Raw genomic sequence first — 27,535 nt, 5'->3', positions numbered from 1 at the left:
CAGTCTACATTATTTGATTAGGCACTTAGTGAGTGCAGAGATCTTTATTAAGGACTGAGCCTGATGGAATATCCCTTTTTTAATTGGTCTCTTTATTTTCTTGAAATTTCTATCTTAATCCTATTTAAAGAGAATTAAATAAAAGGGAAATTTTGCGAGTCTCTAGAAAGATACTAAAAAGGTAAGGCAGTCCTATAGGTGGTATTTGGAAGGAATGTTAAGAACCCATTGATACCTAGAAAGTTAGGAACTCATCATGTACATATATGAATCCAATACACAGTGACTCCTGGTTCATACTCTCACCTTTTGGTTACTGTCTTCCTTCACAGAGCAGTTCACAGTGAATGGCATTCAGGGGCCAATCTTGGCTCCACTAGGTGGAAAAGCTGAGTTCAGGAGCCAGCTGTCCCCACCACAGAGTGCAGAACACATGGAAATATGCTGGTCCTAGAACCACTACACAAAACCTGTTCACCTGTACTGGAATGGTAAAAACTTGTATGGAGAAACCATCTCCAAGTATGTGGAGTGGACAGAGCTCCTGAAAGAAGCCACTGGAGAGGGTAAGGTGACCCTCAGGATCCTTAATGTGAATGCTGCTGCTGATGGGTGGTACCACTGTTTCTTCAAAGATGGTGATTTCTGTGATGAGGCCATCAGAGAAGTGAAGGTCACAGGTAAGGATGGATCCCTCTGAGGCTTCTATGCATCCATGATTCTCAATCCATCTGAGGCTGAGTATTAGGAATATTCTTAGTGTTTCTGACCATTTCGTATTACAGGGTTTGGTTAGCAAGTTCAAATTCATGCATTTAGTCTTTAAATGGGGAAGAGTGTAGGATTAAGAATGCAAATTGTGTCTGTGCGCATATTACCTTTATCGGCAAGAACTGTCTGTTTTCCCAGGTCCATGTGCACTGTTAGATCTTTAAAGTATCAACAGAATCCTTTCAGGATTTGTTACTATTTTTTTCAATTATTTTTGACAACACTTTAGTAAAACTTGACTCTATAAACCACCTAAATCTTTACAACTGTCTCCTTAATGATCATTCTTATTCCCATTTCTCCCTGACTCAATTTGCTGACTACTAGTTCTTAAATCTAGTTCAGAAAGCCTTCATCTGTAATCTTCTGTGTTCTCCAATATCACCTCAGTCTTAGTTTTCTGAATAACAAAGAAATGGTGGCAAGATGGAGGACTTGGAGTAAACTGAAAGGCTTCCAAATGTGAGGGCACAAGGGTAGGGACCTAGGCCCATTCACATTTAACATTTTCATTAGTTATTGTGACATTCATCTGTATTGCCTAGAGCTAAGCTATTCAATATGATAGCCACTAGCCACATGTGGCTACTTACATTTATATTTAAATTAAATAAAATTAAAATTAGGCAAAATTTAAAGTAAAAAAATTAAGTAAAATTGAAAATTTAGTTCTTTAGTCTCACTGACCACATCTTGATCTTAGCCAAAAGGCCAATAAGGGATCACTGACCACATATTAGGTGCTAAAGTCTCACGTTGCAAAAAGCTACTAAATGGACAGCACAGATATGGAATATTTCCATCACTGCAGAAACTTTTATCAGACAGAGCTGCTCTAGAGGAACTCTTTAAATCTCTACTCATTCTTTCTTTGCCCATGCATTAGGCAATTCTTAACATCCCCAGCAATGTCCTGAAAATTTTCAAAAACTTGTTTATTTTCTCTAAACTGATATCTACTGCTTTATTTTGATAATAGTAGTGTGTTACCTGTTTCATTCAAAGAGCACCTAAATTAAAGTTTCAATTAAAGTTGCAAACTTGCCTTTATGCTATTTACTGCTTATTAATAAATTATGGTAGCTCATATGTGACGAACGATGAAGATACAAGAAAAAATGTTACACTATAAATTCTATGAGGACTGAGATCTTGATTGTTTTTGTTCATCATTACGTCCATGGACCTAGCCCAGTCTCCTAGATTTAGTAAATAATCAATAAATATTTTTGACTAAGTGAATAAATGAAACAAACAGGCATTTCCTCTCCTGACTTTTTAGGACCAGGTTGTTAATTTGGATATCATAACCCTTCAGTCTGGCTTAGCCTTTTTCCCTTTTGATTAGCTTGTAGAAGCAATCAGAGCCCCACAGCGCTTGACTATCAGTGTATCTAAGGGCATAGGTTTAAAGTAGAAGAAGGGGGCTTCCCTTCACCTAAATATCGTTTTCCCCTTTCTTTCCAACCAGCTACAAGTCTGGAAACGCAGATTCTTGCACATCCTCCTAATACCAAAGGTCTTTTAATGGAGTGCAATTCAAGAGGCTGGTTCCCACAACCTCAAATGGAATGGAGAGACAGCAGAGGAGAGATCATTCTACCTTCATCAAAATTTCACTCACAGGATACTGACAAATCGTTCAATCTGAAGATGACCCTTCTTCTAAGATGGAGCTCCTATGGGAATGTCACTTGCTACCTTCGAACCCTGTAACTGATCAAGAGGAAGGAACAAGTATTGTCCTATCAGGTGAGATCTGTGTGTTTGTTCTTCAAATGATGGCCATTGTCATCAAATTTATAAACTAAAGAGAAAAATTAATATACTTTCTTCACTTGGTTTTCAGGATATTATATTCTCTTGGCTTTGTTCACCATCTTGCTTGTCTTCTTTCTTATTCTCTTCTGCTACTTCATCTTTTTTGCTCCGCCTTCTTGATAAATGAGTTTCCCAGGGCATAGTCTTTGAGTCTTTTTTCTCTATTGTGACTTAATTCTATCTCAAGGCTTTACATAAAATCAATATGATAAGAATTCCTCGAATGTTATCTTCTACCCAGACCTCTCTCCCAAACTCTAGTCTCATCTCTAAACTCAACATCTCAGTGTGGAAGTCTAGTAAATATCCTCAATCAAACACTAAACTCTTAATCAGCTGTCAACTTGTGTGATTTACTGCCTTCCCAGTCACACTTCTTATTTTTATTTTCTCAGAAAAAAATCCTTGAAGTCATCCTTGACTCCCATCTTTCTCTTATTTCCTACATCACACGTGTTGAGAGATAATACTAGCTTTACCTTTAAAATATACCCAGAGTCTCACCACTTCTTACCACCTTTGCTGCCCTCCAAGTCTGAGACACCATCACCCATGGTCTGAACATTGGCAATAGCAGCTGAAAAGTTCTCCCTACTACTTCTCTTGTCCACTATGGTATATTCTCAACACATGGATAGGAGGATCCATTTAAAACATGAGATATATGTCACCCTCTATTCAAGACCCTGCAATTGTTCCCCATTTTATTCAAAGTTAAATGCCCCACCAATGTCCTGCACTATCTCTGCCCCTGTTACCTATCTGACCTCATCCCCTAATGTTCTCTGTGTCTCCTCTAGTCTAGTCACACAGAACTCCTTGCTGTTCCCCAACCATGACAGAACTGCTCCTGCCTGGGGTCTTTGCTCTAGTTGTTCCCCCTTCCCAGAATGCTATAATTCCAATAAATTACCTATCTCCTTCAAATCTATACTCAAGTCTCACCTTATAAGTAAGGACCACTTTGACAAACCAACTTGGAAAAAATGCAACCTTTACCACCCCCTCCACCGGGCATTTTCTATCACCTTACCCTCTTTTAATTTTTCTTTTTTATATAGTAGTATCACTTTTTTTTTTTTTTTTTTTTTTTTTTTTTTTTTTTTTTTGCGGTACGCGGGCCTCTCACTGTTGTGGCCTCTCCCGTTGCGGAGAACAGGCTCCGGACGCGTAGGCTCAGTGGCCATGGCTCACGGGCCCAGCCACTCCACAGCATGTGGGATCTTCCCGGACCGGGGCACGAACCCATGTCTCCTGCATCGGCAGGCGGACTCTCAACCACTGCGCCACCAGGGAAGCCCGTAGTATCACCTCTTAACCTGCTACGTAACTTATTTATTATGTTTATTGTCACTTAGCTATCTCCCTTTCTAAAACATGAAGATAGAGATCTTTGTTGTAATATACCCCAGTTTCTTCAAATATTGCATGGCACATAGTAGGTAAGCAATAAGTAATCAATACTTGAACGATTGAAATAAAATGAAATGAGTGCCTTGGAAACTGCTGAGTAAATGTACATGTATTAGCATTTGTAAATGTCTGTAAAATTCATGTTGGACAGATGCTGAGAGGGGTATCCCAATTCAACATTATTATAATAGAAATAAGTTCCCAACAGGTTTAGCAGTTTACTACTTTTAGAACATTTTTGTGTTTATTTCTCTGGGAAGAAAGACATCAGATTCCCAAACAAAATGATAGGTGTCTTTGCCCAGTATGTGCAAACCAGCAAGCCAAAGCAGGTTCTTGTTCACACGAATAGGAAAGGAGGAAAGCTTATGTAAACGTATGTCTCAATGTATTCAAGAAGAAGAATGCCAGACCCAGTGAATACATTGGAGAATTCAGAACTGCGCATATATTGGTTGCTTAGACAAAAGGACTGAAGGACTGAGTTGGTCTGAGGCTTAGTAGGAAGAACCCAGCTCTGCCTTAGGGAGAACATGAGACAGAATGGATGGGAAGAATTGGGGTGAGAAGCCTTCATTCACCTTTGCTCCAGTCTCAAACTAATCACACTGGGCTCAGTCCCACTCTGGACCCTTTGTCACTTTTCACTCACCCAATTATAACTGCCTCCCCAAACTGGCTTAGGTCTAATATCCCACTGTCATGAGGTCTTGAATGCTTTAGATGAACCTATTTCCGATAAACTGTATTTATCGGAAACATTGTATTCTGATACAATGTATACATTGTATTCCATGGTATACAATTTGGATACAGATTCTGGTCATAATTCTGGTTCTGCTGCTGACATTTATCGTGGTGCCCACTGTCGATTTATATTACAGATTACAAGGTAAGTGGGTTTGAAGGGCAGGAGATATAAAGTGGGGGTGGGAGAGCTAAAGCTGCCTGACCCTTGATTCCCAAGCCCATCTACCTCAGGAAGTTCTAAACTCTCGGGACAAATGCTAGACATACGCCCTTCATCATTCCTTGGTCCTAGATATTCTTTAGCCGTGGAGCTTCTGACAATGCTGTTTATCTGAAAGCCTGGGCTTTCATGTACCTCAGTCAAATTGAAATCCTTTTTTTTCTGGTATGGTGATAGCTTTCCCAACAAACTGGGAGATCTTTTTAACATTCAGCATTTAACATGTAACACAGTTTACACATATTTCTTACTTGACTCCTTAAATGGTCCAGTGACCCCGTCAGGGGCAGGAAATAAAGTGCTAATTACACAGGGCAGAAACAGCGGAGTGGAGGTCACTTAATAGTCCACGGCATCAGGAAAATAGAACATGCAGGGAGAGTTACACCAGGTGGCCTACCCTTCCTAGGGAGAAAGTTTTCATCCATCTCAACTACGTTGTATTGGGGGAAATCGACTTGGAGGATTTGGGGGAAAATTTTAAGACACAATAAAATAGCTGTTTGATTTGAGAGTGTGCTCACTTTTAAAAGCTTCAAATGCACAGATCCTTTCTGGTATAGCTCTATCTTTCAAGACTACATTATTCTGAGGTCTCTTTCTGCCTGAAAACCTGGACTTCCACAAAGACTCTCTCTTTGGTAGGTCAATGTTCTGCATATTCTCCAGGAGCACAGCTGAGAGGAGCCACAGTTCACAGTCTCTTGCATGTTCCAGAGCAGGTACCAAATACTGTCTGCTTATTACCTGACACACAGGTGAGCAAGACCCCTCCCGGGTCCCTTGGTGTATGGTGCTGTGTCCCACAAATCCTATAGAGGTACTTCTGTTTATGCATGGATGTCACATTTTTGTTGTTGATGGGGAGATAAAAATGAGGGCTATCTTATGCCACCATGATGCTCATGAGTCTTTGTATCCCATATTTTAAACACTAAGTTAGACTGTGTATAGTACTCCCCAGCAGAGGACTGGGCACGACCTGTGGTAGTAAGCACCCCCGTCATAGACTATTTTCATGGAAAGACTATATAGCCAAGTGACACCACGACGTGTGCTAAATAAGATTTTAAACAAAATGCTGTCTAACCAGCCTTCCATTGATGAAATTCTTACTTTCAGAGCTCTTATGATCTCTTAGGCAGTTCAGACGTCTCCAGACCTATCCTACTCCAGCCTATTTTGAACCCAGACAATACAAGGACTAGTGCATAACTTTGTCTCATCCTCCAAATGAGACACGTTGATTGATGGACTAGATAGAGAAAAAGAAAGATAAGTTGCTTTTCTCTGGGTCTGTTTAGGCTCAGCCCCAAATTGGTCCCATCCTAGAAACAGCTCTGCTTATTGTCCCAGTGACAAACAGCTTTAGACCTAAGCCTTTAGATCCTTGGGATCCTCTAGTCCTAAGCCTTAGCCATATTTTTTTCCCTTGGTCCTATTCTAAATAAATACAAAGGGATGGCATTAAAATATAACTCTTGCTTTCTTGGTGCATTTCCCCCAGTGCAAAGTGTCTCCACACCAATAACTGATGATTATCTCTTTTTTCCTTCAGATTGCTCCTGCAATGTGATACCTCCTTGGTCAGTGGGCACACCGGTAGTCTTGACTTCAATATGTGTGAGTGTCTTCCTCATTATCTATTTGCATCACAAAAAAAGAGGCATGTGGGGCCAGAAAGATGAGAACTTGATGAAAGTATCTCCTTTCCCAAGTGTTTAGTAGCTGGCAAAACATTTAGCTGAAGAAGAGTAACAGGCTATTTATCAGAAAGCCTGGGCTTCTTGTACCTCAAATATTTGTTTGAATTACATGAACAATAAACTTTTGGATCTCATGTCATTGAGTTTGGATTCCAGCCTCCAAATTTATGGGCTTAATGATACAAACTGACGATGCTTCTCCTCCATAGCAAAAGAACATATTTCTTTCAGTGTAATAGCTGTATCTTTGCCAAAAATCCAGCCATCATTTCACTTAATAAAATATGCCAATTCTTCCTGTACTTTAATCTTAGAGGAGATAATAATTCAGTATATCTTAAACTTTTGGGGTCATAGACTATTTTAGAGACTGATGCAAAGTAAAAAAGTCCTCTTCTCAAAATAATTCATATGTCCACAGATATTTCGCTTAAGTTTATGGTCTGTATGGACAACTGAAACTGATCCCTGTCCTCTTTGACTCTCTCTTTTTTTTTTTTTTTTTTTTGCGTTACGCGGGCCTCTCACTGTTGTGGCCTCTCCCGTTGCAGAGCACAGGCTCTGGAAGCGCAGGCTCAGAGGCCATGGCTTACGGGCCCAGCCGCTCCACGGCATGTGGGATCTTCCTGGACTGGGTCACGAACCCGTGTCCCCTGCATCGGCAGGCGGACTCTCTGACTCTCTTTGAGGGTGAAATTGAAAAGGCAATTGTGAAAGTTTGAGGATAGCTGAACCCAACATATTTTAAAATGTGTCATCAGCTTTATCTTTGAGGTCCCCATGGAAATTATGTATACATGTCAATGATCAGCAAGGTAAGGTAATTTTTTTATTATAGCTGGAGCTGTAGCTATAGCCAAAAATCACAATGCAGAAGTCACAAAGTAGCGCTGAACAATTCTGAGGATTTTATTTATTAATTTTTTCCTATGAAATAAAGACAAAATACCCTAAACCAGACCGACTGAAAGTGCTTTTGTATTTTACTCTAAGAAAGTCCATACCTGAGTCTTGCTTATTAACCATGTTAGCAGACTAAATGCCGTATCCATCAGTGCTGGAGGAAAGGAGCAAGATGTTATGATAATAGCTAGTATATATTAAATATTTATTATGTGCAGTATGCATTTTATAAGATTAATATATTTAATTTTCAGTGAATTAGATTTTATCTGTGATAAAATCTGGTACACAAAGAAGTTGAATAGCTGTTCACACTGTTAAATGGTGGTGGTGCCAGGACCCCAACCAGGCACTTAGACTCCTTAGCCCTCTGTTTCAACAGCTGTAGTGTACTGTTCCTCTATGAAAAGACTAAAAATAAAGTAAAAAAGAAAGAGATATTTAGTCATAGCAGCCTTGTGAAAAGGAATTTATCATTACAGGGAAATACAGCCTGGGCATTTAGCGATTTATGAGGCTTCCATTGGATATAACTGAAAGCCCCAAGAATAGGCTGCAGGTCACTGTCATTGTTGAAGCAGACCCGGAATCCTTAAGAATCTCGGGGGCTTCCCTGGTGGCGCAGTGATTGAGACCCCGTGCCCCGGTCCGGGAAGATCCCACATGCCGTGGAACGGCTGGGCCCGTGAGCCATGGCCGCTGAGCCTGTGCTTTCGGAGCCTGTGCTCCGCAACGGGAGAGGCCACAGCAGTGAGAGGCCCGCGTACCAAAAAAAAAAAGAATGAATCTACGAATTAAAATTTTATTTTTGCTTGCTCTACCTTGAGGACCTAAAACTGAGTCATTGATCACGGAAGCCTCCACCCACACTGCTCACAACTCCTGGTAATTACGCAGGTAACACACATCCACTAACCTCTTTTATAATTGCTACTGAACTTTCTTCTCTTTACCTAAAATGGACTTTCCCCTGAAGGTACTGCTTCCTCTACAGCTATCTCATTTAGCAACCTTCTTCCGTATTTAGGCAGCTTGCTGTTTGCTGTGCCTTTCTGGACTGATTTTCCTTCTTGAGGCTTATCAATTCAGAAATCTCTTATCAATTCATTTAACAAATATGAATTGCCAGGAAATTCCACAAGCATTGTACATTTTAATTCTGCAAGAGATGCAGAAGACACTCAATCTGCAAGAGATGTATACCGTTTATTTCCAAGAGCCAGTGCCAGGCTAGAGTCAGACTTCTTGGCAATACTATTACCTGTGTGAACTTGGGAAAGTTATTTTAAGTCTCTGAACTGCAGTTTCCTCATCTTTAAAATATTGATGATGATGCCTACTTCATAAGGTTATTTTAGGTTAAATTAGTCAGTATATCAAAGTCATTTGGCCTGGCTTCGCACATAGTACAAACAACACTAATGTATGATATTATTGTTACTATCATTACTATTAGCATAATCTAGGGATTCTGTCTCAATTCCCTCTCTGGTGTCTTATCTGCTACATGTGTTTGCCATCATTCTTCTCCCCTTTTCTCCTAAGCTTATGGCATGTCTTTCTTCACTCGCACCCCACCATCATCTTAACTTTCCTTCTAAGCATGGACAGCTCTAGCCATGCTTAGAAGCTATGCTTCCTAGCCATGTAGGAGGGAAAGAAAATTAAAAACTCAGCTTAGATTTAAACACACACACACACACAATCCTCTGAATAAATACTCTTAGCATCTTTGTACTATCTTCCAAGTTTTTCTTTCAATTTTGTTTTAAATTATTTTCTATCTTTTATGAGAAGAGGTTTGAAGTTCTCCTAAATGTTAATGTGAGAAAAATAGAGGTATGTGACCAAGAGAGAGACTTACAGACTCTCCACTCTCTGATCCTTATGCACACACTCCCAGGGCAATTTTCCTATTTTTAAAAAAATTATGCTATTACCCTTATAAAAGGGATCTCTGATCTAGTTAAGGGCAGAGAATTTATATCAAATTATAGGAGAAAGTAGATATTAATTAGGTGAACGCTTTACCCTCCATTTGTACAGTCTAAGACCGTATGGAATATATCATATGGGCAACAACCTTGGTGACTTCAGAGTTTTCGCTTCTCCAACAAGAATATTGTCAATTATTTCAACTGTTATTTCAAGGACGTGGATTTAAGACTCCTGACTTCGGCTTCCTCATCCTCACCATCTTGGTTGTCTTTCTCTACAAGGTAGTATGAATCAGTGAACAATCATGTCAGTGAAACAAACTAGGGTTGATATAAGAAAGTAATTCTTAATAGACATAGCTGTCCAGTAATGAAGCAGATACCCTAACTGTTGGCAATGGTGTTCCCATCACAAGACATATTAATCAATATTATGAGTTAGGGGTGTTTTCCACCTTTATAATCACCCAGAAAACATACTTTACAGAAGACTTCTGCTCCAGATAAGAGGATGACTTTTGAGAATTGTAAGATCTCTTTCATCTCAGAGATTCTGTTAATCTTAGACTATTCTATTTCACCATACTCCTCAAGAGGTCTAGAATCCTTGAGGGGCAACAGCGCCACATAAAGAAGATAAAGGTATAATGTGTCTATCTGTCCTTCAGACTCTGGCCAACCAGAGCAAGTGTCATGATGCTTGGGTGGAAGAATGGGTATCTGCCCTTTGCAGCCTTCTTCCAGACTTAGGCCAAATGTACTCATCTTCAGGGTCATCCATATAACCCAGCCTATTTCTCCTTCACCCACACATAAGCCCAGAAGTATGGAGCAATAGGAATGTGAAAAGTAAATTTATTTGTCTGTAATTCAGTTCTCCTTTCCCTCTGTGACCCTTTTAATTCTTGCATCTCTTTCCAGTCCCCATTTCAGATCCACATTTCCAGTTGGATGTCGTGTAGTTGAAAGATATGACTCTGATCCTGTGTGTTCTGATGGACTTTATCACCATGGTCATTTCCTTTATTTACTTTATATTCAGAGGTAAATGGAATGGGAAGGGTGGTAACTCAGAAGGCATCTTTCTTCCAACTGGTCTCCAGATACAATCTCAGATTGTAGCCTTCTTGAGGCTCCTGGGGTTTCTACAAAAGTGACCTTTCCAGTCTTTGTGCCTTAATAACTGGGGAAAGCAACAAAGACTTGTAGATTTTCTCTTGATCTGTTAATGTGCAAAGCTCTTGGTGGATTTGATGTGAGAATAATACACTAGAGATTTTCTTGCCAGAATGTTACTTTTCTAACGATATCTTTGGCACATGTAATGAAACTACACATGTAATGAAGTTGCCCAAGCCAGGATGATAATATTTTCAGGATAACTCTAAATTCAACTAAATATGATATGGAGGAAAGAAAAAAGAAGTGAGGGGAGTACCCTGTTTATTAAAAAAAAAAAAAACAAGAGAAAAAATAAGGTGATTTTGAGACCAGGTTTTACTCAGGCTAGAGAAGAAAGGTTGCTTCATGAAAAGAACATAGTTTTTGAATCCAGAGAGTTGGGTTTTTATCCTGACTTAACCATGCTGATGGACCTTGGGTTAATGGCTTATCCCTTCTGATCTACTTTTATTTCCTCCACGAAATGCAGAATATAATTATGAGATTGTGAAGATTAGAAATTTTGATGTAAAACGTCTAAAATTGTGCCTGATAAACAACAAATATCACATGCACACACATGCATGCATATACCTGCACATACACACACATCAGGGAGGCAATCAGAGGGGGAGAAGACCAGAAGTGGTCAGATTCTACCCCAGTGAAATCTGTCTATCTCTTCCTCTCTGCTTCTATATCTCTTGAAACATCTACCTCTACTGCCTCTCACTGCCTCTACCTGTTCTCTCAAAATCTCACAGAGGTATCAGCTGATATCACTGAAAGAAATGTACACAGTATAGTCCCTTCCTAAAAAAGGAAAGGAAGAGAGAAAGAAAGAAGGAAAGAAAGGAAGGAGGGAAGGAAGGAAGGAAGGAAACAAGGAAGGAAGGAAGGAAGGAAGGAAGGAAGGAAGGAAGGAAGGGAGGGAGGGAGGAGAGAGGGAGGGAGGGAGGAGGGAGGGAGGAAGGGAGGGAGGGAGAAGGGAGGGAAAGGAGGAAGACTTATGCCTTATAAGGGCTTTCTGATTGTAGCTGCCTTGAGGCTCCGGGGTTTCTACAAGTGCAGTATTAGTGCCTCAAACTCCAGTGACAGTCTCATTTCTGACTTCACACTTTGATAGTTCTCTCAAGTAAAATTGGAAGGCCCAAGTGCTTCATCCAGAAACATTCAATACTGAGCTCTTTGTGAAGTTTAGATGTTTTCTTCTATTTTGATCTCAAAGGCAGAATTAAAAATTTAATATCATAGTTAATAATAACAATTTAATATTATAGAAACTTGTAGATGTCCACAAAGGCTGGACAGGAACATTTATGAGCCTATGTCCACAGTAAGGCATGTGAACTAATGAAATCCCCTAACTAATTTGAAATCCCCTAACTAATGCCCAACGATGAAAGTCCTGGCTTTGTTGTGCAGATACAATCTTCTTATGAAAATGGAAGGAAATGTAGAATTAGTCACACAGGAAGAAAAATTTTAATTCTCGTGTTCCACCAGCAATCTACGATCCTAAAACGTTCCATTAAAAAATGTATGCAAGGTTACAAAAACATGTACTCTTAATTACTAGCAGACTTTTTCCCCCGAATACAATGCAAATCCATGATAAGTTATTATGGACAATACAGAGAAATTATTTTTACTTAAACCAAAGAAAAAAAGACCTATAACCACAAAAATGGGTATTTGTTTTTTCATCTTTACATCCACTGACTCTTGGCTTTCTCTGTACTACCTGTTGAGAGCTGCTAGATGTTGACATGGCCAGTTAGGACAACGAGCAAAACTAAAAGTAACAGTCAAGCTTTTATCCCCTTATTGTGGGCATATAAGAGGCCAAAAAAGGAAAGCTGTGGTGGCTCCTTACAGTTCCATTTCCCCCACAGAATAGCACTGGGTAAGGGTCAGGTGACATGCAGCACAGGTGGGGGAAATTGTGTCTCACTATAAAGAACACTGAACAAAAGGCTCCTGCCATTTTATGGATGCAGGGGAGAGCGGATGGGGAGGAGAGACAGAGAAGGGCTGGAATGGAAAAATAGAGCAGAGAAGAAGCTTTTAGTCAAGACACCATCTCCCAATAAAAGAAGGTCTCAGAAGAGGCAACTAAAAAGCATCTCAGCTGAGGACCCCAATAACGAGGCCTCCAAAAGGAAGTACCTGGGCTGGGAACGCAGGTATGCATATGAGCATGGCTGCTGGGGGCCGGAGACCTAGTCCTTGACTGCAGTTTCCTCCAGAGAGTGCAAGGAGTTGACTGTGCACCAAGTCTGGTGTGGGGAGGACAGCTTTCCCTCATGGGACCTGCTACGCAAAGCCTTTGTAATTTCCTATGATCGGACATAAGGAATTACACATGGGAATCTGGCCTGGAGTCAGACCCTCATTACCTCTCCAATGTGGAGAAACATTCCACCCTTTGAGATTAAACAAAGGCAAGGACAAGTCCATGATTCCTACAGTACAGATTTATGCTTCTCATGCCTAGTTTCTGCCACTAAGGAAAACAACCCAATCAATATCTTTGCATCCAAAGGCACAGGTTAATGATACAGGGAAGCAGAAAGGAGCCTATACGCAGTATTCATCCACTCAAAAGTAAGGTTTTAATTTCATTCTTTTACATGTAGCTGTCCAGTTTTCCCAATACCACTTATTGAAGAGGCTGTCTTGTCTCCATTGTATATTCTTGCCTCATTTATCAAAGATAAGGTGACCATATGTGTGTAGGTTTATCTCTGGGATTTCTATCCTGTTCCATTGATCTATATTTCTGTTTTTGTGTCAGTACCATACTGTCTTGATTACTGTAGCTTTGAAGTATAGTCTGAAGTCCAAGAGCCTGATTCCGCCAACTCTGTTTTCCTTTCTCAAGATTGCTTTGGCTATTCGGGGTCTTTTGTATTTCCATACAAATTGTGCAGTATTTTCTTCTAATTCTGTGAAAAATGCCATTGGTAGTTTGATAGGGATTGCACTGAATCTGTAGATTGCTTTGGGTAGTATAGTCATTTTCACAATGTTGATACTTCCAATCCAAGAACATGGTATATCTCTCTATCTGTTTGTACCATCTTTAATTTCTTTCATCAGTGTCTTATAGTTTTCTGCATACAGGTCTTTTGTCTCCTTAGGTATGTTTATTCCTAGGTATTTTATTCTTTTGATTGCAATGGTAAATGGGAGTGTTTCCTTAATTTCTCTTTCAGATTTTTCATCATTAGTGTATACGAATGCAAGAGATCTCTGTGCATTAACACCATACACAAAGATAAACTCAAAATGGATTAAAGACCTAAATGTAAGGTCAGACACTATAAAACTCTTAGAGGAAAACAGAGGCAGAACACTCTATGACATAAATCACAGCAAGATCCTTTTGACCCACCTCCTAGAGAAAGGGAAATAAAAACAAAAATAAACAAATGGGACTTAACGAAACGTAAAGGCTTTTGCACAGCAAAGGAAACCATAAACAAGATGAAAAGACAACCTCAGAATGGGAGAAAATATTTGTAAATGAAGCAACTGACAAGGGATTAATCTCCAGAATATACAAACAGCTCATGCAGCTCAATATCAAAAAGACAAACAACCCAATCAAAAAATGAGCAGAAGACCTAAATAGACATGTTTCCAAAGAAGACATACAGATGGCCAAGAGGCACTTGAAAAGACGCTCTACATCATCTCCCCTCAATGGACTTGAGGGGAGAATGGACACAGGGAGGGGGAAGGGTAATCTGGGACGAAGTGAGAGAGTGGCATGGACATATATACACTACCAAATGTAAAATAGCTAGCTAGTGGGAAGCAGCTGCGTGGCATAGGGAGATCAGCTCGGTGCTTTGTGTCCACCTAGAGGGGTGGGAGGGAGACACAAGAGGGAAGACATATGGGGATATATGTATATGTATAGCTGATTCACTTTGTTGTAAAGCAGAAACTAGCACACCATTGTAAAGCAATTATACTTCAATAAAGATGTTAAAAAAAAATCAGGTTTACCTGCTGACCCAGTGGGATTAAAAGAAGAGTTAGAATCAAGGAGAAATTTTACTGTCATTCACAGCGGAGGGGACCAGAATTTTTAAAACCGAATCCTGTTTTCATCCACTTGGTTCCCTAAGGCCATTTCTCAGCACTGCTCCTCTGTGTCCCATGGAGACCAACGAAAGAGTTGTGTTAGCCGCTCAAAGATTTTGCCAATTATCTTTTTGGTTTTCCCAGATTTCTACTTAAAAAAAACTAAGACAATACATTAATTGATTTGAAAGAGAGATTATACAATGTAGTCAACTGAAAAGACCAAGTTCACTCTACTTATCACCATTTACACTCTATTAATATATCTCACATTGCTAATATTATAGAGTTTATAGCAGCAACCTCATGACAGGCCAAAATTGAAAATGGTCAAACTTGACCATAAATTGAAATGCTCTAAATTAGCTATGAGATTTTTCAATTTAAAAAAATCAACCACTTCCCATAATCAAGTCAATTTTGTTTTACAAAGAAAAAATAATTTCCCTAAATTCATTTTCTACAATTTTTCTTAATGTTTTCTCTGTTTCTATCAAGTTTGTGTTAGGGTTTTTGTATGAATCTCATTGTTTTTTCAATAACTGCTTTCTCTGCACCCTTTCATTGAATGAGTTTAGCTCTTCTCCTGTGTTGATAAGTTGATTATTCCATTTTGATGTCTCTTATGTTTCACAATTTTTCAAGTTCCAGAAGGGTAAGGGGATGCATAAGAATGTTTAGAAAAATTGTAAAAGCAAATCCACAAATCCACTGCAGTTTCTGATGTGTCTTATGATGTAAGCATCACTATTATTGTGCAATAGCCTTTTCCAAGCAAACAAACACAACATATAGTGATTTACTGTTATCTGAGTTATGAGGGTACAGGAAGAGAGTGAGAAGACAGAGAGAAAGAAAGAGAGAGAGTGAATATATATTATTGATTATATTTTCACCGGGGTATTCATTTACTTCAGTTGCAAAGAGATACTGTGCAAATTAAATCAGACTCCTTTCTAGAATGCCTTTATTCCTTGTACACTTTCTCCCAGCAGAGGTTTCCCTCTCATTGATTTAAGCCAGGGAATTCAAGTTAATGACTTCTACATAAAAGTTCTTTCTTATGGCTTTTCCAAAGATGTTTTTGGCATCTCAGAGGAAATCAATTTGTTCTCACACATGTTTTTATTTCAGCTACTTGCCTTTAGTAAATTTGAATTTACAATACCTCAAGTACATTTTATTTCCTTGACAGGTTTCCTGTAAAATTAAGGGATTAAACAAGCATCAAATGTGTCATCTGGGACAGTGGATAAAGAGACAACAGAGGAACAATATGCTAAGATTTCCAAATAAAGTAACTGTGGCTTTACAATTTTATATAAAGCCAAATAATTGTCAGGTGGAGGGCAAGTAAAATATGTTTGTACACTCAAGTTTGCATTTCGCTTGTAGCTCTTGTGCAAACTATGTTAACTTAAAAAAAATAGGATAGAAAGTAATCAGAAGACAGCAAATTAGGGGAATGACTGGAATAAAAACAAATAATCTACAGGGCAAAATGGAAGTAACTCTGAAAATAGAAATAAATCTATACCCATCAGTAATTAAATGTCATATCTATCCATAATTAAACATGTCCATTGAAAGAAAACTATTTTCAAATCTATGATGTTTACAAGAGACTTAACTAATGCTCAATGACACAAAAGTTGAAAATACAGGGATGCAAAGACCAAAACTATGCAACTTTTACAAAAATATATGTTGAAAGATATATTAATATTCTGTAAAAAATAATTAAAAAGAAACAAGCAGGAATAAAATGGTCATCCACAAAATAAAGATAAGAACCATGAACCAAAACTTTCTAAAAATTAGTGCATAGTACATAAACACTAATAATGCACTCTTAACCTTCCTACACTGTTGGTGGGAATGTAAACTGGTGCAACCACTATGGAGAACAGTATGGAGGCTCCTTTAAAAACTAAAAATAGAGTTATCATATGATCCAGCAATCCCACTCCTGGGCAAATATCCAGAAAAGACAAAAACTCTAGTTTGGAAAGATACATTCACCCCAATGTTCATAGCACCACTATCTACAATAGCTAAGACATGGAAACAACCTAAGTGTCCATCAACAGATGAAAGGTTAAAGAAGTTATGGTATATATATCTGCATAAGACTCATCATGTACAAGGGAACCACACCATTCATGGTTGACTTATCAAAATCAGTGGAGGATGTAAGGTAATGAGAGGACATATTCAAAGTGCTGTTAAAATTTCAAAGAATTTGCATATGCTCCTTTAATTCTCCCTGTTTTTATATCGAGAGAGTCAGCCCATTTATTCTCTTTTTTAAAACTTTATCCAGGTATAATGATGTACATTATATCACACACATTTAAAGTGTACAATATGACAAATTTTGACATATCCATACACCCTTTAAACTATATAATTAATATCCATTAATTTCAAAATTTTCTTCATACTTCTTGATAATCCATTCTTTACTCTCTCCCCACCACTATCCTCAGGCAAACACTGATATGTTTTCTGTCAACAGATATTAGTATGTATCTTTTTAAAAAAATACATTTATTTATTTATTTTTGGCTGCGTTGCCTCTTCGTTGCTGTGCACAGTCTTTCTCTAGGTTGCGGTGAGCGAGGGCTACTCTGTTGCGGTGTGCGGGCTTCTCATTGTGGTGGCTTCTCTTGTTGCAGAGCATGGGCTCTAGGTGTGCAGGCTTCAGTAGTTGTGGCACGTGGGCTCAGTAGTTGTGGCTCGCAGGCTCTAGAGTGCAGGCTCAGTAGCTGTGGCGCACAGGTTTAGTTGCTCTGCGGCAGGTGGGATCTTCCTGGACCAGGGCTCGAACCCGTGCTCCCTGCCTTGTCAGGCGGATTCTTAACCATTGCACCACCAGGGAGGTCCCTAGTATGTATCTTTTAGAATTTCATTTAAATGGAGTTATAAAGGGCATATTCATTTTTATCACACTTCTTTTATCCAGATTAATTGTTTTCAGATTTGTCCTGGTTGTTAAATGTACAGCTGAATAGTGTTCTATTGTATGGACATGAAACTCTTTGTTTAATCATTCAACTGTTGATGGACTTTTGGATTGTTTCCAGTTTTTTTGCTCTGACAAATAGAGCTGCTATGAACATTTGCATGTAAGTTTTTGCATGATTGTATATGTCTTCATTTTCTTTGGTTAAATATTTAGTAGTAGAATGGCTAGGTCATATTATATGTCTAAGCTTCACTGTTTACAGAACTGCCAATTATTTTAAAAGTGGTTATACCATTTGAAAGTCGTACCAGCAGTGAATGAGAGTTTCAATTGCTCCACATTCTAGTCAACACTAAGGCCAGTCTTTGCATTTTTAGCCATTCTAATGTGTGCATAATGGTAACTCACTGTGGTTTTAATTTGTCTTTCCTTAAAAGCTATGATATTAAACATTTTTCATGTTCTTAACCTTCATTTCATATTAGTTCTAAAAGTAACTACTACATCTAATAGCAGTAACTTTTGGCAGTAACTTTTATTTTCCAAACTCATTTCTTCTGTTTATAAATCTTTGGTTTTTATTTACTTTCCTGAATATCTTAAATCTGTTACACTACTGTCTTCTAGCCTGAAGTATTACTATTAAAATATCTGATCATAGTCTGATTTTATTTTCCTTTCATGTTACTTGTTGTTTGGCTAGGTGACCAGAGGGATATTTTTCTTTTACTTTAAATGTCCAGGAATTTTAATAGAACATGTCTTGCTATTGATTGTTTTGAGTCTGAATTCTTCTGCATGTGATGTGCTTAGTTAATATGTAGCATCAAATCTGGGTTGTTTTTTTTTTTCTGGAAGATTTTCTTGAATTATAGTTTTTAGTATTTGTTTTGTTCTTTTGATTTGGCTTTGCATTCCAATGTCTGCTATTATACATATTTTGAATCTTCTTTGCCTGTATTCACTTATTTTTCACATTTTCTCCAATCTTTTGTATATCTTTATTCATGAATATACATTGGCACTTAGTTTTTGTTGGTAATGTTTCCCAGTGGATTTTGTTTTAGCTATCCATTGGGTTGGCCCAAAAGTTTCTCTGTTTATTATTATGTGGGGAAAGAGGAAGATTTATGTTCTAGGTCACATTTTTTATCTTTCCAGGATTTCCTTTGTGTGTGAATTTTTACATATAATTTTCTTTATACCTATAATTATTTAGAATATTTTTGAATTTCTAAAAGACTTTAAATTGTTTTAAATATTTTTTTAAATTGACATCCAACTAAATTTCAGTGTCATCAGAGAATGTGGCCTGTATGGTACTTATTATTAAAGTTTTTGGACTTCTGTAATTATAATATGTGATTACTGTTTGTTAATGTTTTATTTATGGTTGGAAAGAATGAAATTTTTATTGTTAGATATTGAAACTCGGTACTTCTTTCATCTTATTTTGTATATTACCCAACTATATCAGATTTCTTTTGATTATTACTTAGGGATTATTTTTTCCCTAGCCTTTTATAATTAAACCTTCTGTAGTCTTAAGTTTTAATTAGATTTAATTTAAATAGCATACTGCTGGATTTTTTTAACTCATTTTTGAAGTTTTACTAGAGTTCCTAGTCCATTTAAACTTATTGTGATGATGAAGATAGTTAGCTAAATTTACTTCCACTATCTTATTTTGTGTTTAATATTTGCCTCATCTTTTCTATGCTTTGTTATTTATTTTCCTTAATGTTCTGTTTGGGATAGATTGGATTTTTCTCGGTATATATTTTTCTTCTCTTTGTTCAAATATTTTAATTCTACTTGTGCAATATTAGAGACCCCATTAGAGATTTGGGAATTTAAAATTAAGTTAAAAAGGTATACAATTTATCAGTCTATTAATCATTTTTCTCAAAAACAAAAAGTTTCCTGAGCATTTTAACTTTGTCCATATTCTAGCAATTTTTATGCTTTTTTCCCCTACTACATTAGTTTTCATCTGTCAAGTTTAACCAATGAGAAGAGATATTAGTGGCTTATAATATATTTCTTAAATTGCATCTTACAGATATATTTTTATCTTTACATAAATATCATCAATCTAAATAGTCATTTGAAAATATTTCAGGATTATAATGCTTAATACAAGTGAATTTTCAATTTCCCCTTTTACTCTGAGATTGCATGTATTGTGCCTCCTGTCATTTTCCTTCATTATTTGACCCATTCATCAAGATACTTGGCAGGTATGTTTTATAAATGGCAGCTATATCAAGTAAAGCTGAAAATTCAAATAGCCTTTAATTCTGAAATTCCACATATTGGTATACATCTCATCGAAGCTCCTATACAAGGAGACACATTGAATAATTTTCTTAGCAGCATTGCATTTAGTACCAAAAATTGGAAATAGGAGAATGACACATAAAGTGTTACATGCCAATGCAAAAGAATGCTGAGAAAAGTGCCTTAAAATGAAATTTTAAATAGACATATGCACACATGTTATAAAATATACACACACACTTATAAATTCACAGTAAAGATGAACCTTAATTCCTGCTTAATGCTGATAAGGGTGTTGAAGCAATAAAGTTGTTACTGAAAGCAACCCCAAATAGCATGAGAACCTGGGTACCTAGAACTCAACCAAGACTACTGAAGTAGAAGATCTTGGAAATGTAACCCAGATCAATGTTTTTCCTATCTGAACTTATCTGAGACAGGGAATCATATATCAATGACAAACAAATCTCAGAGGACTTTAAAATGAGGCAAAGAAAGAATACCTCAGAGCACCCACACTATCTGCCATGCACATTTATCGGTCCAAAATAATACAGTAATAAAATTAGCATGGCTATGCTAATCATGAGTATAAATATGCTTTATAGCACACTTTTTATCCAATAAGCATTTGGTGGGAATTGGAAATATGGAAGAAAGAGAAAGGAAATGTAAAAATTAGGAAACCAGGATTTTCTAATAGGAACATGTTGAAAAAGCAGTATTAACTCTCGTCTCTAAGTTCTTGTTTACTTTTAGTTCTATATGGAGTTATTTAGAAATTAGGATCAGTAAGGAAGAAGAGCAAGATCCAGAGATGTGGCAGAGCTTAGAGTTTCAAGTGATTTTGAGTAGAGCCAGCATATGGCTGTAATTAGACATCACTCCCTGCATACAGATGTACTGAAAGATATGGGAAAATCACAGCTGTGGCTTAAGGATTTCTGAGGATGCTAAGAAAACAAAGTAATTGGAGTCCCATAATAACACATAGACAAAGGACTTCAAACATCAAGTTACCTAGCATAGGGAAGAAATTCCGTTAATTTCTTTTATCTTTTAATTAGGTTGTCAATTATTTGCTTGAATACTTCCAAGTATGGTGAACTCACGATTATCTTGAGACAGACTTCTTCCTGGCTGGAGAATTCTGAATGTTAGAATTTTCTTTCTAGGATGTGTTAAAATCTACATCCATGTAAAGGGGAAAGGAGAGTAAACTTTAAGGCAAATTACAGTAAATAATCATTTTGGAGAAGAAAATCAGACAAAAATTTCTAAGCAGAGAACTCTAAAAGACAATTCTCTACATCCTTCAATTAGGGTTTATTGGTAGTTTTGGAGTTCATAAATTACATATCTATCAGAGGAAATCTGACATCAATCAGGGAAATGCATCAGAAGGCTATGAGCATGAAAGTCCACAGTTAAAAATTAAATAAACAGATAACAGGTCTTTTGTGCATTGAATTAAAAGAATGATTTTGTAAAATAAGTGTAGGAGGCATAAAGTTTCTTACTCTGATAAGTGACACAAGGGAAAATTTTAGTATATAAATTTATTTCAGGGTTGGCTTTCATAATGACTGAAGTTGTAACAAAGGCCAAGGGCAGAAACAAGTTCCAACTATAATCTAGAAGAAACTTGGAAGAAGTTTACATTCAGAGGGAGATCTACATAGTAGATATCAGGGAGATAGTCTTCCTAAAAAGCTAGAAGTCTTGAAGCAAAAATACTGACTTACAGAAATACAGTGATTGAATGAGCTTTTTATGCCAGGATAAAGGCATATAAAGTTGTTTAATTTGATTCAAGAACCAGGAGATTTGGTTGTCTGTAAATTTCTCCTTAAACTAAAGTAGAATTAATTCTCTAAAGCCACTATGGAATAATCTTTATTTAACCTACATTTTTTATTTTGGCAGTACACGGGCCTCTCACTGTTGTGGCCTCTCCCACTGCGGAGCACAGGCTCCGGACGCGCAGGCTCAGCGGCCATGGCTCATGGGCCCAGCCACTCCACAGCATATGGGATCTTCCCGGACCAGGGCACGAACCAACATCCCCTGCATCAGCAGGCAGACTCTCAACCATCATGCCACCAGGGAAGCCTTAACCTACATTTTTAAATGATAGTGTCATCTGGAACAAAATCCTGGTTGGAACTTAATTCCTTCCAATGTATCAAATAGATAATTCCATTATTTTCTTCCTTTTGTATTATCTGTTGAAAAGTCAGCTATCTGTCCTATTGTTGCTCCTTTGAAAACAATATGCCTTTTATTCTCAGACTGCTTTAAACAGATTTGTTTCAATTTGATTTCCATAGTCTGACTATGATGTGTTTGATATGGTTTATCCTGCTTGAGGTTCACATACCTCGATGAATACAGGGGTTTAAAAATAGCATTCCAGTCATTATTTCTTCAAATACATCTTCTGCTGTTGGGTGTCTAGTTACATATCTGTTAGTTCCTTTCACTGTTTCTCTTATATCCCTATGCATTTTTCTTTATTTTATATTCTTTTTCCTCTCTGTTCTTCAGTTTGGATATTTACAATTAAATAGTCTCCCAATTCCCTAATCCCATGTTCTTTCTGCTGAATATGCTGCTAAGCTCTTTTTAATGATTTTTTTAATTTCAGAAGTTATATTTTCTCCTCCTGGGAATCCCCAATATTTTCCTACCATAGATTCCAGAGATAGATGTTATCTATCTCTTCCTCAGCATGCTTGAACAAATCAATTAGTTATTTTAAACTTATCAGATAATTTCACTATCTTAGTCAACTTCAGTCTGTTAGGTCTGTTTCTATTATCCATTTTTCCCCTTAGTTTAAATTCAGAGGTTTCTGTCCTTTCTCATATGTAAAAATAAAAAAATGATCTAAGGACATTGTGATTGTGTCCTTAAATGTGTGATTGTGTCCTTAAATGTGTGTCAACTTGACTACACTTTCCAGAATGCCCTTTCATTTATGTTTCCAGTTAGTGTAGGCCATAAGGAAAATTCCTGGGAGACTGAGGGTGGAAAGGAAGCAGCAGCCATTTTTTGTAGCTTGTATATGTTGCTGATGATCTGCTGATTCCTTTCATTGGCATGATGTAGAAGGTACTTAGCACCTAATTTAACCTTAATTATTTCTGTAAAGGCCCTATCTCCAAATAAGTTACATTAGGGGTTAGGGTGTCAAAATATGAATTTTGGGCAAGGGCGTGGACCACAAACATTCAGTCTGTACCAGGGAAGCTACTTGATATTTCCAATACTCTCTATTTGAAATTAATATATGTAATGTTAAATAGACATTTTACTTTTGATTAATTCTTGAGTTAGGAACTTATTTGAAATGTAATATCTCTAATGGCATCAACTGTATTAACATTATCATATTTCTCATTGGAATAATTGATGCATTATATTATGCTAATAAGTTTCCTAATAGTAAAGATCCTTCTGATCCTCTACTTGGATGAGCTAGAAGTTAATTTTAATCCAAATCAGATAAGAAGAAGTAAAGCTGTCACTGTTTGCAGATGACATGATACTATACATAGAGAATCCTAAAGATGCTACCAGAAAACTACTACAGTTAATCAATGAATTTGGTAAAGCAGCAGGATACAAAATTAATGCACAGAAATCTCTTGCATTCCTATACACTAATGATGAAAAATCTGAAAGAGAAATTAAGGAAACACTCCCGTTTATCATTACAACAAAAAGAATAAAATACCTAGGAATAAACCTACCTATGGAGACAGACCTTGATGCAGAAAACTATAAGACACTGATGAAAGAAATTAAAGCTGATACAAACAGATGGAGAGATATACCATGTTCTTGGATTGGAAGAATCAACATTGTGAAAGTGACTATATTTCCCAAAGCAATCTACAGATTCAGTGCTATCCCTATCCAACTTTCAATGCCATTTTTCACAGAACTGGAACAAAAAATTTCACAATTTGTATGGAAACACAAAAGTCCCCGAATAGCCAAAGCAATCTTCAGAAAGAAAAATGGAGATGGCGGAATCAGGCTCCCTGACTTCAGACTATACTACAAAGCTACAGTAATCAAGAGAGTATGATACTGGCACAAAAACAGGAATGTAGGTCAATGGAACAGGATAGAAAGCCCAGAGATAAACCCACACACATATGATCACCTTATCTTTGATAAAGGAGGCAAGAATATACAGTGGAGAAAAGACAGGGGGCTTCCCTGGTGGCGCAGTGGTTGAGAGTCTGCCTGCCGATGCCTGGGACATGGGTTCGTGCCCTGGTCCAGGAAGATCCCACATGCCACGGAGTGCCTGGGCCCGTGAGCCATGGCCACTGAGCCTGTGCTCCACAACGGGAGAGGCCACAACAGTGAGAGGCCCGTGTACCGCAAAAAAAAGAAAAAAAAAGAAAAGACAGCCTCTTCAATAAGTGGTGCTGGGGAAACTGGACAGCTACATATAAAAGAAAGAAATTAGAACACTCCCTAACACCAGACACAAAAATAAACTCAAAATGGATTAAAGACCTAAATATAAGGCCAGACACTAGAAAACTCTTAGAGGAAAACATAGGCAGAACACTCTATGACATAAATCACAGCAAGATCCTTTTTGACCCACCTCCTAGAGAAATGGAAATAAAAACAAAAGTAAACAAATGGGACCTAATGAAATTTAAAAGCTTTTGCATAGCAAAGGAAACCATAAACAAGACGAAAAGACAACCTCAGAATGGGAGAAAATATTTGTAAATGAAACAACTGACAAAGGATTAATTTCCAAAATTTACAAGCAGCTCATGCAGCTCAATATCAAAAAAACAAAAACCCAATCCAAAAAAAATTGACATTTCTCCAAAGAAGATATACAGATTGCCAACAAACACATGAAAGAATGCTCAACATCACTCATCATTAGAGAAATGCAAATCAAAACTACAATGAGGTATCATCTCACACGGGTCAGAATGGCCATCATCAAAAAATCTACAAACAGTAAATGCTGGAGAGGGTGTGGAGAAAAGGGAACCCTCTTGCACTGTTGGTGGGAATGTAAATTGATACAGCTGTATGAGAGCAGTATGGAGTTTCCTTAAAAAACTAAGAATGGGGCTTCCCTGGTGGCGCAGTGGTTGAGAGTCCGCCTGCCGATGCAGGGGACACGGGTTCGTGCCCCGGTCTGGGAGGATCCCACATGCCGCGGAGCGGCTGGGCCCGTGAGCCATGGCCGCTGAGCCTGCGCGTCCGGAGCCTGTCCTCCGCAACGGGAGAGGCCACAACAGTGAGAGGCCCGCGTAACGCATAAAAAAAAAAAAAAAAACTAAGAATGGAACTACCATACGACCCAGCAATCCCACTACTGGGCATATACCCTGAGAAATCCTAATTCAAAAAGAGTCATGTACCACAATGTTCATTGCAGCTCTATTTCCAATAGCCAGGTCATGGAAGCAACCTAAGTGTCCATTGACAGATGAATGGATAAAGAAGATGTGGCACATATATACAAAGGAATATTACTCAGCCATAAAAAGAAACGAAATTTAGTTATTCGTAGTGAGGTGGATGGACCTAGAGTCTGTCATACAGAGTGAAGTAAGTCAGAAAGAGAAAAATAAATACTGTATGTTAACACATATATATGGAATCTAAAAAAAAAAAAAAGACATGGTTCTGAAGAACCTAGAGGCAAGACAGGAATAAAGACGCAGACCTACTAGAGAATGGCCTTGAGGACACGGGGATGGGGAAGGGTAAGCTGGGACAAAGTGAGAGAGTGGCATGGACATATATACACTACCAAATATAAAATCGATAGCTAGTGGGAAGCAGCCACATAGCAAAGGGAGATCATCTTGGCGCTTTGTGACCACCTAGAGGGGTGGGATAAGGAGGGTGGGAGGGAGTGTGATGCAAGAGGGAAGAGTTATGGGGACATATGTATATGTATAGCTGATTCACTTTGTTATAAAGCAGAAACTAACACACCATTGTAAAGCAATTGTACTCCAATAAAGATGTTAAAAAATAAATAATAAAATAAAGTGGTGATGACCTGAGGAAAAAAAAAGTAGGATATGTGTAAAATAATTCTGCATCATCCAAACAATGGAAAACTTTGCAACCATAGAAGAAATAGGAAAAAAAATCATACACTGATATGAAGTTTCTTCCTGTTTACACAATTATGTTAAAAAAAAAGTAAGTTGCAAAGCAAAGTATATACCATATTAGCATTTAAAAAGAAGATATGGATATATAAATATTTATATATTGATGTATATAATACTTTTATATCTGTATATATGTACATGTGTATCTTTTAAAATATTTATTTATTTATTTGGCTGCACCAAGTCTTAGTTGTGGCATGCGAGCTCTCTTAGTTGCGGCATGTGAACTCTTAGTTGCAGCGTGTGGGAGCTAGTTGCGTGACCAGGGATTGAACTTGGGGCCCATGCATTGGGAGCATGGAGTCTTAGCCACTGGACCACAAGGGAGGTCCCTACATGTGTGTGTTTATGTATATTATGCACATATATAAACATGCAAACTATATCAGGAAGTGGTCCAGGGTAGCATTGCCAAGGAAATGTGGAGATGACTCTTTTCTGTCCTTACCTGCTACCCTCAGATCCATGATGGCCTCCTCATAGGTGTCACCGTCTTTAAAGAAAGAGTGGTACTGCCCCCCATCAAGAACACTGATTGTGGATCCTGAGGGTCACTTTGCCCTCTCCCAGGGTGCCCTTCAGAAGCACTGTGCGATTCATATAGCTGTAGTGCTTTTTCCAGAGAGTTCTTCCCCATCCTTGTACAGGTAAACCAGATGGGAAGAGTACTCGTGAAACCACACTGTGGCAGGGACAGCTGGCAGCAGAGCTCAGCACTTTCGCCCGCCAGGACCACCTGGTGGCTCCTGGAGCTGCTCACAGTGAAGTGCTCTGCGGAAGAATTCCGAGACCGGATTTATTCTGAAGGCCACAGGAGAATGCATCACCTAGGTCCCTCTGCTCTGGACACATGGGTCTTCTTCCTGATTCTTGATGCCAAGTCCTTTCTGACTTCAGAACTTTGCTCTCAGAGATATCTTTGCTCTGACAGCAGTGCTTTTCTCTCAGACCCTCCCATCACTGCCTCCTTCTTACCTCTCAGGTCCCAGCTTAAATGTCAACTCCTTAGAGAAAAATTTTATCACCATCCACTTAACATTTCCCCTAATCATATCTTCAGTAGCACATATCATTACCTGATACTTTTAATTCCTGTCTTTATTTTCTCTCATAACCAACTAATATGTAAGCCACACAACAACAGAGTCTCTATCTTTTTAAAAAATTCTCTTTATTATCCCCAGTCCATAAAGCATTGCCTGAACGTGGTAGGCACTCCGTAAATATTTAATAAAGGAATGTGGATAGTCCCCAATATTGAGAGGTGGGAGGTGGACCGCTATTGCTGAACAACAGCCTTTACTTATCAGATACACCAGCTGCTTTTT

At 38.0% G+C, this 27,535-nt stretch overlaps 1 protein-coding gene across 1 annotated transcript; it reads left to right on the top strand.

Annotated features, from left to right (window-relative positions):
• Window positions 1–319: 319 nt before the first annotated feature.
• Window positions 320–27,012, top strand: LOC116756694 (putative selection and upkeep of intraepithelial T-cells protein 1 homolog; the record flags this gene model as incomplete). Its single annotated transcript, XM_032637588.1, is given in 7 exon segments — window positions 320–680; window positions 2,243–2,473; window positions 2,476–2,532; window positions 4,796–4,897; window positions 6,534–6,641; window positions 10,443–10,565; window positions 26,855–27,012. Coding segments are annotated over 7 exon segments (1,140 nt in total), but the record flags the coding sequence as incomplete, so codon positions are not given.
• Between the last annotated feature and the right edge of the window lie 523 nt (window positions 27,013–27,535).

Source organism: Phocoena sinus, chromosome 1 (assembly GCF_008692025.1).
Source record: "Phocoena sinus isolate mPhoSin1 chromosome 1, mPhoSin1.pri, whole genome shotgun sequence".
Taxonomy (NCBI): Eukaryota; Metazoa; Chordata; class Mammalia; order Artiodactyla; family Phocoenidae; genus Phocoena; species Phocoena sinus.
The sequence above is the reverse complement of the archived record's forward strand: the minus strand, read 5'-3'. Positions and strand labels throughout refer to the sequence as shown.